This window comes from Arachis duranensis, chromosome 9 (assembly GCF_000817695.3).
Source record: "Arachis duranensis cultivar V14167 chromosome 9, aradu.V14167.gnm2.J7QH, whole genome shotgun sequence".
Classification (NCBI taxonomy): domain Eukaryota; kingdom Viridiplantae; phylum Streptophyta; class Magnoliopsida; order Fabales; family Fabaceae; genus Arachis; species Arachis duranensis.
In genome coordinates this window covers 111,612,069-111,625,091 of record NC_029780.3, presented here as the reverse complement: position 1 = coordinate 111,625,091, position 13,023 = coordinate 111,612,069, and the positions used below count along the sequence as shown (strand labels likewise).

General features: G+C 32.9%; 1 protein-coding gene across 2 annotated transcripts; it reads right to left on the bottom strand.

The window, feature by feature from the left end:
- Window positions 1-3,838: 3,838 nt before the first annotated feature.
- Window positions 3,839-5,961, bottom strand: LOC107467172 (transcription factor bHLH113). Of its 2 annotated transcripts, none has more exons than XM_021131311.2 (5): window positions 5,435-5,961; window positions 5,233-5,352; window positions 4,948-5,010; window positions 4,728-4,865; window positions 3,839-4,427 (listed from the first exon to the last, which is right to left on the bottom strand). In XM_021131311.2, the coding sequence occupies exons 1-5, from the start codon at window positions 5,774-5,776 to the stop codon at window positions 4,269-4,271; spliced, it is 822 nt and encodes a 273-aa protein (XP_020986970.1). In that variant the 5' UTR covers window positions 5,777-5,961; the 3' UTR covers window positions 3,839-4,268. The 2 variants fall into 2 exon arrangements, with proteins under 2 accessions (XP_020986970.1, XP_015941701.1); XM_016086215.3 differs by having other exon boundaries at window positions 3,846-4,427; window positions 5,233-5,343; window positions 5,435-5,960.
- Between the last annotated feature and the right edge of the window lie 7,062 nt (window positions 5,962-13,023).

The following is a 13,023-nucleotide window of genomic DNA, read 5'->3' as shown; positions in this document are numbered from 1 at the left end:
TGTTGGATAATTTATCACTTCATGCTCTATATATTATAAAGCTTCAATGCATCATTTAGAAGTAAATATCAAACCCGCAAAAACTACAAACAGCAGCTGGAATCATCCACATTGGTATTCTCCAAATGCTCTTCTAAATTCTTCTGTTAGAAAAGAAATTTTATAATACGAGATAAAAGAATTAATGGATTAGGTTCATTTTCACTCCAACTTAAACTGGTAAAATAAAGACACACCTTTAGGCAAGAGGTGCCAAAAAGGATATGCCTCATAGAATACATAGCTTGGCAACAATTAGCTTTTATTTTTCCTTTTCAATTCTGTCTAGTTTAGACCTTTTAGAATCAAAAAAGAAATATTGACAGAAGAAATGCTTGAATGTTTACAACTATCGATGAGAACAAATGAGAATAAATCAAAGAATACTTTTCAAAGGAACCATGGACAACTTCAATGAGAAAAGAACCAAAGAAGGACTTTTACTAATAATATTGTCAAAAATAATAATATTGTCAAAAGTAATTGCTATAAAAATTGTTTCATAAAATATGAAAAGAACAAAAAAAGACTTTTACTGTTGGCAATCCTAGGAGTGGAAATGGAATTGTCCTTTTCTCAAAATTTTAAGAATGAAGAATGAAGAATGGATAATCACCGGATTTTGTCCATTTGACTTGTGAGTAACGGTAAATAACCCTTGTGGATAGGTGATTTAGTGAGCTCAGTGTTGATTATTGTGATATTGTATGAATTAGATCGTGTATCTTGTTGAATTTGAGTTAAATTGGTGGATATTGGAAGCTTGGAATTGAATCCTGAAAAGCTGAAAATTCAATTGGTGAGGAGTTGGAGCTTTGGAACTTGAGGAACGGTGGATAATTGAGGTGTTTCGAGCATTAGGGAGGAATCAGCCAAGATATGATTTCGGCTTCTCGTAATTAAAATATAATGTCTTGTAAAACTTAGACTAGTTAACCCTAGGTTAGGTTGAACCAGGATGACTTGTTAAACTTTAGTGAATTAGTAAAACTGTGGAGTTGAATATGTGAATGTGTTGCTGAATTATTGAGTAATGATGAGGTTTGAGTTTGATTATAAATGATGATGATGTTATATTGATGATTTATGAGTGTTGTTACTTTGGTTATGATTGTGTGGGTTAGAGTTAATGAAATTTAGTGTTAGAAGTATTGCAGAATGAAGAAAATGGTTATAGAATTATTTTGAGTGTATTTAATTAATGTTGTTTCGGGTTGTGAAACTTGGTTTGAAAATGAGAATTTAAAAAATAAAGGTTTTGAACTCTTTTGGTAAAAGCAGATTTTTAATGAACTTCGTCAATCCATAACCTGAGTCTCGGATATTGAATTTGAGTGAATTTTAATTCAAATTAAAGATAGTTTTAAAGGCTTTAAGATGGTATAAACTTTGTGAAAAACAAATTTTCGTAGAGAAAATTATAAACGTAAAAAATTATGTGTAAAAACTGAATTTTCAAAATTGTAGAAAAAATTAGAAACTCTGTTTAAGGCCTATTAGTTAGGTTTTGGGTTAGGAAGTAAGGGTCAGTGAGTGAGAAAAGATAGAATTGGTGTCGAAGGAGTAGAGGAAATGGATGCTTAATTTGACGAGGAAAATGAGAGCAATGAGGATTTGTAATTTAAAGAGATATATATGACCGGGTAGTAGGCAGTGGCATTGTCCACTTGCTCCGGATAAGAGATGAGAAAGGAAAATTATGAAAAACTGAGTTAATTATAGAATTTTTAATGAACATGATAAGTGAGAATGATTAATGATGAAATGATTATGAATTACACTGAATGTTTGACTTGAGATCGAATGAATTCTTGAATGAGATACCTGAGTAGTAGTAAGGATTGTGGTTCGTCGTTCGTCCCGCTTGCTCCAGGTCAATGTTTGTGATGCCTGGATAGTAGCAAGGATTGTAGTTCATTCCACTTGCTCCAAGTTGAGCTTTTAAACACCCGCTTGGGTAGTAGTCACAGTAGTGGTTATTCCACTAGCTCGGGGTTAAGCGGGTAGTAGTAAGGGGGTTGTAACTCAAATTCATTTGCTCCGCAATGGGTGTTTCAGTTCATAGTTAGCTACCAGGACATGTCGGATTGGCTATATAACCGACATATGATATCATCAACTATAGGGTAGGCATTCATCATATGCATTTATTTGTTTTGTTTGAGTTTGCATTTCTTAGGATTGCCTAATTGATAATCTATGCTTACCTGCTATAATTGCTACCTGTCGTATCTGTAATCTACTTGTGTTTACTTTATCTATTTTGTTTGTCTGTGTAGTTTTACTGGTGTTTGAGAGAATTGTGAAGGAAGAGGGAATAGTCGAGAGTTTTAGTTAGAGTTTAGTTAAATTGAAGAACCTTAGGGAACCACCCTATTTATGGTTTCCATTTTAAATCTTTAAGTTTTATAATCTGTTGTCGGAAGTTCTAGGATCACCTTTAGCTTTTTCGAGACCTTATATGTTAGTTATGTAGGAACTGTTACCATGCTGAAAACCTCTAGCTCTCACCCCATATATATGTTATGGTTTTCAAATGCAGGTCAAGACGCACCTCGTTAAAGCATTCGGGGAGCTTCTGTCAACGAAAGATCCTAGTCCTTTGGGTTTAGGTTTTGGTTAAGTTGTACAAATAGATATTATTATATATCCACTAGGTATATTTTATGTTTTTGTCCCTCTTAGAGGTCGACTTGAAAAAACAGGTTCTCTAATATATTATTTTTAGAAATCGTAATACCTTGCTACCTCAACTTTATAACTTAAGCATAAGACTCTCTATGATAGGATGTTATAATATACATATAATGTAATCTTTAAAAAAATTGTGCTAATTCTCTAGGTTACTAATTATTTTTATATAATCGATAAAGTTGTGTAGTACACTAATATGAATTTAAATTAGTGTATTTTATAAGTGCAATGTACAACATAAATAGTGAAGATTAATTTGTATAATAAAAAAAATCGTAATTTACCATTTTAAAAATGATAATTTTTTAAATTAAAAAATTAAAATCATAACTCATGATTTCTACTTTCTAGTCACCTTTTGTCCTATTTAAAATTGTAATTCATCTCCTGATTATTTTTTTATTTTTTGTCTTATTTAAAATCATTACTCACAATTTCTTCTTATGTCATATGTTTTTATATCACTTTATTACATTAAAATATCATAATATTAACAAAAATTACTAATAATATTCTAATATAAAAAAAAGTAGCCTCTCTAGGTATGTTTGAAAGTTTGAGATAAAAAAAGCACAAACAAAATTTTAGACCATAATAACAATATTCTCTTCTCTTCAATTTGACGGACTCATCACTGTACACATTTAATTTAATTCAATTTGAATATACAGCAACGCCACCCGCCAGATGGATAAATTATGAAGTTAAAATTTGAGAATAAATTTTCTCAGTTGTTTTTCTTAATTATTTGGTAAGATGTAATTTTTTATCTTATTTTTTAAATAAAATAATAAAATATTAAATAATAAAATATTTTATTTTATTAAACAATTGAAAAAAAAATGACAAGATCTAATTTACGAATCAAACCATGGCTACAACCCAACAACTACAACGCATCCCGTCACAGGTGACGACTGAGGAAACCGGTAATAAAATATCCCTCATACGATTATTCCAATACTAATAACATTTCTAGTTGAATATGATATTATTCTTTCTCTGAGCAGATGAATTTTGTTCACATTTTCAAGACTTGGATTATAGAATTGTTGTCCTAGCTAAAAAGTTGCCAACCCTTTTGGAATAACTTCATTTTAATTACTAGTATCTGAATCTACCGAGATTTACAAGGGACAAAAACATAGATTAAAAATATATGGCATCCTAGAATCCTAGTTGAGGCCACACATATCCCTAAATCCTTCCTCTGAGAAAAGGGCCCCTCCACAAAATAGATGATACATAATTTAGGATAAAATCTTGACCTTTCAATTTGTACCCCCATGTGTACACTTTGAACTATTCCTGTTAATAGTTATATCCACTTTCCCATTTCCTACACTTTACCCTCTAATCCTTCCATCTCCAATTTTGTCACACCCATTCCCCAAAACATACAAAATTTGTAAACTATATATTCATTCATAATAAATTCATATATGAGAAAATTAATATACTTTCTACAACTAACTCATTCTTTTGCATATAACAAAAAGGAAATGAGTGTAATTGAATAATAATAATTGTATGGTCTATTTGGCATAAGGTGTAACATTGTTGGCTGCACCAGCAGGTGACCAGAAATCAGCACCGTTGGTACTTGACACGTGTAGGGTGGATTGGAGGGGGATGAGGCAGAGTCCCATGCTCTTCAAGTCCCTCTTGTCTTCTTTCACTCCCTCCTCCTCCCCCTGAAAAAACGGGTACAGAAACCAAAAAAATGTGGTGTCATAAAATGAAAAGAGTTGAAACTTGAAATGGGAAACTGTCACAGTTTGACGCATTAAACAAAGGTCAACATTTTCAAGTAAGTGTAAGGTTTGGAAGGTGGGTGGGGTAGTGTTGTCCACATCAAAAGTAGGACCCTCAACATCACAACTTTACCGTCTCTAACTCCTTTCCTTGGCTTCTTGTGGATTCGTTTAGAAAACCAATTAATTGCAATAAATCATAAGCATACAAGAATCTGACGAGAGAAAGAGAAAGCGTACACATTGATGTTGAAATGAAGAAGGAGAAGAAGAAGAAGAAGGCAAGCGCTGCAAGTAAGGGGAGCATAGCACTTGAACTTGGTCATGGAGAAATCTTATGTAGCCCATTGCCTCGTGAAGCACCGAAGCTGTATCTGTCTGCGCATGCATCATCAATTTTCATTCAATCAATCAAGAATATGAATTTTATTAATATTAATTAATCTATTATGGTTATAACCTTCCCAAAGGGAGAAACTAGCTGTTGTAATGCTGCAATTCGTTCCCCGAGTTTCTCCTTCTTCTGCTAAACCAATTCCAAATATTAATTATATAAAATATATAAAACCATATACTTGTATATATGCATAGAGAAACAGAATCACACATGTAACGTTTGTTGTTTTTTTTAATATGAAAAGGACGTGTCATGTGTGTGTGACAGCGAAAGTGTTGAGTTGAAAAGAGAAAAGGGTCATGCAACTGCAAAACCCAAACAATAAAAATGTTTGAAATTCCTCCTCACCTTTGCATGACCGCTTGAAGTTGAACTCGGAGGATTCTCTGTTTTGTTCTTCTTATTGTTACTATTAGGCACCTTCACAATGGGTTGTAGCCCCGGCCAATTTCGCTTTTTCTGCAAGCTCTTGAGCCACACGGTGAACAAAACGAAATATTTGAAAGAAAAAGAAAAGAAATAAAGAAAGAAAAAAAAGGAAGATTATTACATTGGTCTTGGACATGGAGTTAATGGCGGTGGTGGTGTGGTTGCATGAAGAAGCAGAAGAAGAATCACTTGAAGTGATTACAGATTTCTGAGGGGTAGCGTTGGTTTCAGGGAGCAAGAGGTGAGGTTGTTGTTGTTGTTCTTGTAGATGGTGAAAGTCTCCAAAAGAGAGCATTTTGGGTGGCTTGTCAATGGAGAAAAGAGGGAGATGGTCCACAGTGGCAGCAAAACCCAATGCATGTTGATGATGATCATCGTCATCTCCGAAGAGTAGTTGAGAGAAACTACTGCTCCCTGTAGCTGTGGTCAAATTGTCCACCTCAAAATCAACCTTGGCCTCCATTAAAGACTGATGTCAGAACTCAGAACAGAACACACAAAGAAAAAAGCAATTTGCAGGCACAGCTACAAGAGTAGAAGAGAAGTTCTCTCTTCTTTTCTTTTCTTTTCTTTTTTTTATTTTATTTGGAGGAAGAGTAATAATAATAATAAAGGGAGAGGTCATAAATGTGTAAGTGGCAGAAAGTGTGAGAGACATTTGTAACCACGTTAATGTCACCACTGCTCACTGTTGTTGAGAGTTAAAAGTGGTAAGTGTGTGGTTAATTTTTATTTAACAAAAGTGTAGTAATTCATATTTTCATTTTCATTTTCATTTTAGATGATGAAAATGCGGTTAAATATTAGTGTAGTTGGGCTGAGTGAGAGAGTGGGCTATTTCCAAGGAAGGCTTTGGTTTTCGGCAAGAAGTGGTCAAACCCACCAGGCCCGAGAAAACCGTGGTTTCGCCCTCCAATGCAAATGCAACCTTGTCTATTCTCAATTTCTTACCAATTTTTTATGGTAAAAATTCAGGTGCAGTCGATTTTATATAAAGTTAATAGTTGATAACAGTTAGATAAAAATTTAGTTAAATCAGTCAAATTATTTAATGACTCTTAACTATTAATTTTACGTGAAATCAACTGCACCTGAATTTTCACTCATTTTTTACCCTCTCAGTGTTTTGTTTTACCCTACAAGGATGCTACTTCTGTAATAGTAGTATAGTGCTAACTCTGCCCATCAATTTCTTAAGAGATACTAGTGAATATTTTTCATTTTTTTTATTTTTACTTCAACAGAGTTTGTAAATATATAAGTTTAATTTTAAATAATTGGTTTTAAAATTGCATGTCTATTACTAACTGAAAAGAGCAGGGTAGATAACAAAAAACAAAAAAATGAAAAGTCAAAAGAGCATAATAAGCAGAGATTCATGTTCACACATGAATTTCTTCCTTATAGTAGGTGCATTTATTCATATCTGTTAAAAACATAAAAAAAAAAAGCATTTTCAAATTGGTCTATAGTATTCCATCAATTCTCATAGGTATTTATTTTAAAATTTTAGTGGTTTTTTTTTTAAATGAATATGCATTTAGAAAAGAGGAAGTTTAGCGGCCGCTATTTTTAGTCAATAATTTAATTGTCTTTTGGTAGCATTTGAAAGTGAAGGTTGAGATTGAAATTAGAAGATTGAGATACAAGATGTATTTATTAGTTAGATATTAAAACTAAAATTTTAGTTATGAGATACAAAATTTTAATCTCTTTGATACTTCTAAAAAATGAAGATATATAGGATTAAAATTTTTAAGAATAGAAACGGAAATTTTTATAATATTTATTTTTAAAAATATTCTTATTTCACTTTTTAAATTTTAAATCTACTGTTCAATTTCATAAAAAAGTGTTAGAGAATTATCAGAATTTATTATTTTTTGCCATCAACTAACCATCGATTGAATTTATTACTAAAAAAAATATTATTGGCAAAAAAATTTTGGGTAATAAATATTATTTTTATACTAAATTTTAAATCTTAAATTTTGTACTCTAAATTTTAGTAACATCAAAATAAAGTATTAATTTAAAATATTAATTAAAATTGATAAAAATATTCTCTTCTGACATTTAGTTTTTTAATCTATATGAAAACTTAAAAGTAAAAACTTACATCAAATACTCTTAACACTTGTATAAAAATATAATTATTATTAGTTAATTATGTATTTAATATTTTTAATTAACAAAACAAACAGACTTTGTATATGATCGCCAATAAAATACTGACGTCAAATTAGTGTTTATTATAAATTATAAATATAAATGATATACATATAGCGGGATTTAAAAATGTAAAGTAATAAGTAGACTTTTTCAAAGTTCAATCTGGAACTAATTATGAATAATTAATTATTACGTGTTTATTTATGAAAATTTATCACAGAAATAATAATTTTTGAAACAACATGCTCATATAATCACGGGACAAGTCATTATAAAAAAAAACATATAAATAATTTTGTTTTATTTACATTATTCATTAACAAAAAGATATAATATGTTTATTGTTTATTATTGTAATTGATTATTAATATTTTTTTACATTAATTAGTTTGAAATCAAATATTTTTGGATTTAATTGTCACTTTTTTTTTAAATGAATCATTAAAGATAGCTTTTTAATTTTTTTTTGTGACAAGGTAGCTTTTTAAATACTTGCAGTGTATTTATATATTAAGAACGAAATTTAAAAGAATTCTACTAATAACAACTTCAACTCTTTTAGAACCAATTTTCTAAAAACACTTATTAATAAAAAGTAAAAAAAAAAAACTCTAAATAATAATTAAATACACACAAAAATGGTGCACTCCATGTCTCCATATCATCTTTTTGAAACAAACCAAGTTTTCTCAGTGATATCATCATGAAGTCACGTAAGTCAAAGAGTTGCCAAATTGTGAGCCACTAAAGGGGGAAGACTTATTAATACGAAATTAAGAGTTTAAGACAAATATTTTTGGTGTAACTACGTAACTGAAGATCAGATGGATCATGCGTACTTCCAACGCTCCTCACAGACCTCACCTTAATGGTGGAAATTTCCGTTTATAAATACAAAGAGAAAAGAATAAGGCAGCCACTCGGATAAAATGCTAAAAATGTTTTCATAAAAAATATTTTTTAATAATTAAAATTTAACACATATAATTAATTAAATTATGTTATTTTTATTAAAATTAGCTCAAGATTTGATTCACCATTTTTTCGATTAAATTAATTTGTCTAGCTTAATTTTGACAAAAATAACATGATTTAATCGATTATATATGTTAAATTTTAATTACTGAAAAACATCTTTAAAAAAAGACGTTTTAGGCGTCTTTATCTGAGTGACTCCCAAAGAATAAATAGGTTTATGATTTTTTTTACGGATTTTTTTGTCCTCAAAAAATAAAAAATACATTTATATTCCTACCCTCTAAAATTTGGACAAATTTACCCTTCCGTTAGACCCAACAGAAAATACTGACATAGTTTCTGTGACGCTGACCTAACCGTTACGGGATGACACGTGTACTATAGCTTCTAAAAAGAGGACGTATTAGTACCCAAGCTCCAAAACGACGCTGTTTCTCCCCCACCCCTCCGAACACACTTTAATTTCCATTGCAATACCCATAATACCCATGTTTGATTTTCTGAATTACTGAAAACCCTAAAAAGACAAACGATCAAACTCTCTCCTCCCTATTTCTCTCTCCAAAAATTACACTACGTAGAAAAACAATCGATGTGGCGTGAAGTTGCTATCGGAGACTAAGAAAAAGGTTTTTGTTGAGATCGTAATTGCTGTTTTCGTCAAAAGGTAAGAGCGCCTTACTTAGCGTTGAAGTTTTGGTTATTGTTGTGTGAACTACGGGTGCAGGCATTATGTGTACATGTTGACAGTGTGGGTAACAGTGGTATTATGAAGTGAAAAAATTATTTTTATAATGTTGTGCCTAGAATTAGAAGGAGGGATTGTGTTAGAGTAAAGGGGTTTCATTCATAATTTTTGTAACTGCTTTTGGATTGACACATAATTGTTCATGGGTTAATTTCAGATGGTTGATATTTTTATTTTTCCACCATGAAGGTAACTTCGTCAAAGGAAGTGATGGATCTTTGGTTTATCAGAATGGAAAGGAAGATAGGTTCCCTGAGATGAACCTGGACTTTGTGAATTTTGGAGATCTTGTAACATTATTCAAGGATTTGAAATACCATTTATACAAGGCAGTATACTGATATGATCCAACAAGTGCCGACATTGAGTATGGACTGAACATATTAATTGGGGATGCATGGATCAATGCAATGCGAGAGAACATATTGAAGAACCAACAGACTTCTGAGTTCCATATATATTTTGATCACCCTGTTGATGATCATGAGGTTGTTGATGATGCTGGCAAGAATAGTGTGGCGCAGTTGATGTGGATCCAGATGAAATTTTAGAGGAGCTGAAAACATCCTCTTCATCAGATGATGGGTACGAAAGCACGAAAGATTTGTTGTATAAATCTCCACCAGTTGGATTTGAGACTTATAGTACTGAAACTGACAGTAATGGCGGAATTGATGGTGGCAAGAGAAAAAGAAGTATGAAGGGTAAAAAGAAGGTAGTGATTCCTAAGAAACCAGTTGCAAAGAGGCAAGGGTTAAAGAAAATGTCTAAGATTGAAAAGAAGAGGGTTCAACATGGTACAAGTGTGAATGCAAGAGGAGAAAATAGTGGAGGCGCTAATGTTGGGATAGGTAGTGAAGGTGGAGTCCAGGGGGTTGATGGGCCGAATGATCAAGGAGGTGGTGGTGATGGGCCTGATGTACAGCCAGATAATCCAGTGCTAGGTGGATTCTATATCAGTGAAGCCCCAACAGAAATGGAGAAAATCATATTTGAGTATGAGTCTGAGAAATTGCATACACCCAATTCATCTGAGAATGAAGGTAACAGTAGAAAATTTTATGAGTTTGATGATGATTATGCTCATGGTCAGGGCAGATTTGAGTTAGGAACGAGGTTTGTCATTGTTGAAAGATTTAAGGTGGTAAATGATTCATTCATTGCTGAAGGGAGGTAGCTGAAATGGATCAAGAATGATAGGGAGAGGCTCAGAGTGGGTTGCAAGGATGAGGAGTGTCCGTTCTTGATTCATTTGTCATACAACAAAATCCTACAATATTATCAAGTTAAGACGTACCAGCTTGAACATACTTGTGCAAGAGATTTAGGGAGTAATGCAGCTGATCAGCATTAGATTAGCAAGAAAATTGAAAAGAGGGATCAGCCGGCCAAAAATTCATAATAGGCATAAAGATCCTGCTGAGTCGTTGATGCAAGGGGGGAAGTTGAAGAAGTCATTCTCTGTGTTTGCAGCAAGTGTGGTGAAAAGGGCCATAATTACAAAACTTGCAAGGGAGCTCCTTCGAGCCCCAATTGGAAGTCGAAGACAAAGCGGCCTAAGAAGAAGGAAGGTAGCACCTCACAAGTACTAGTTATGCTTCGTTTGTCACAATCAGCTTCCCCACCGGAGATAAGATCACTTTATGGATAATAGTGTGTTAGATTATACACTTTAGCAATAATTCTGTCTTATCATTAAATAAGTCATGGATTAAACTGTCTTAGTACTATAAACTTTAGGAATTAGTATGTCTTAGTACCATAATCTTCAAGGACTTATCTGTCTTAGTATGCTATTCCTAAGGGACTAATATGTCTTAGTATTATTCACTACTATGTCTAGAATGCTTCAAATAGCCAACCAAGCATCTCAACACCCCAGCAACAACACCCTATTGTAATGATGGAATTATTTGTCATTATAATCTATTTGATATATGCATTGACTGAATATAGCTTGATGTGCTTTACGTTTTGTCATGTTTTGGTCTGCTCTTTCCTACAGGTTTTGAGTGCAGCTGGCCCAAGTCCTCCAAATGTTGCACCAGATCTAACCAGAGTTACAAGATCCATACTTGTAATAGCACCACCAGGGCCAACAGTTACTCAAGGTAGACCATCGGCCCCAACTTCAAGCCGTCTATTTAAGCCTCCAGGAAAAGCTCCATCAAAGTTCAGACCAAAGCAGAAGATTTTCAGGCCATCAGCTCCCCTTGATCAAGGACTAGCACCATCTAACACACAGCAGACAGCAACAGTTCAGGAAGTCTCCCACATGCCAACTCCATCTAACATATAAATTGCTGCACAGAATCAGGAGGCTCCACTCCCAACTATATCAAGTGTGTCAACATCTAAGAATTTCAAGGAATGAAAAGTCATGCCACTATGTTATTTTGGAATAAATGTTTACTGTTGTAATTTTTAATGGCAAATTCCAGATATTTTCCTTTTTTGTTAGCTATTTTTTGGTTAGCCGTTATTGGTCAAGTAAAAACTTGTTAATGGTAGCATGCCATACATGTGTAGACATTACTAGCAAATCGGTTTTCTTTTTTATTTGGTGTCAGTTCTAATCATGAATGTTTACTCCAGCCTTCATTTTAAACATATATTGCATCATACAGGCTAAATACTGATACGTTTATAAAAGGACATGTTGAATTTTTCTAACAAGAAATTATTACATTTATCATTTTCAACCAATGATCAATTCTTATAACTTAAAACAGCAACAATCAGGACAATGAAAATCACACATATACACCACCCTATTGGTTTTTTTTTTTATTTATAAAGCTATTATTCTCTTCTCCAAAAAATTAATCATGTTTTCCATGTCTTGCATCTAGTTATGCTCTTTAACATACCAATTTCTTTCTCTCCCAGATACCTTGTATCAGTCATCCCAAGTCTTGCAATGTGCTCATCCAATCACAAAAAGAACTTGCAATAGGGTTGTCTTACCTACACAAAATTAGTCCACATAACTCAGAAAAAAAAATCTAGTTTTGGGGATAAACCCTAACACAAATAGAGTTCCACAGACTTGCTTCACATACCTTATAGAATGGACATCCCAGAAATAATCTGTTAAGATTGCTCCTCGTCTTCGACATGAATAGGATTGCATTTTTTCCACAGAAACACTTTGGTGAAACGCCATCTTTGCCATCCTTCCCATTAGGAACCGAGCCTTCAGTGAACTGGTCTTGTCTTCCTCCACCTCCATTTCTTCTCGAGCCACATGATACTCCATCGGATGTCATGGGATGAAATGCTCCATTTCTTCGTTCACCAGCTTCACCCACTTCACCCTATCTGTGCATTCGAAGGATTAGGGCTCAAGAATTTGAAAGATTGGCGGTGGAGGAGAAACGGCGTCGTTTTGGAGCTTGGGGACTAATACGACCTCTTTTCAGAAGCTATAGTACACGTGTCATCCCGTAACGGCGAGGTCATGAGCGTCACGGGAGACACGTCAGCGTTTTCCGTTGGGTCTAACAGAGTGACTTTAATGGAGGGGTAAATTTGTCTACATTTTAGAGGAGTCAGTGACATGAATGTATTTTTCATTCTTCGGGGACGAAAATGCCTGTGAAAAAAAAAGTTAGGAACCTATTTGTCTTTTTCTATAAATACAACTATACGACTCGATTTATTTACCGGCAGAACACTGATACAAAAACACAAAAATATAAAATTATATTTGACAATAAAACATAAATATATATTATATTTAGATATATTAAATTAGTATATTTATATTATTTCTGACAAAAAATAACAATATCTTTTATAGAAAAAAAATA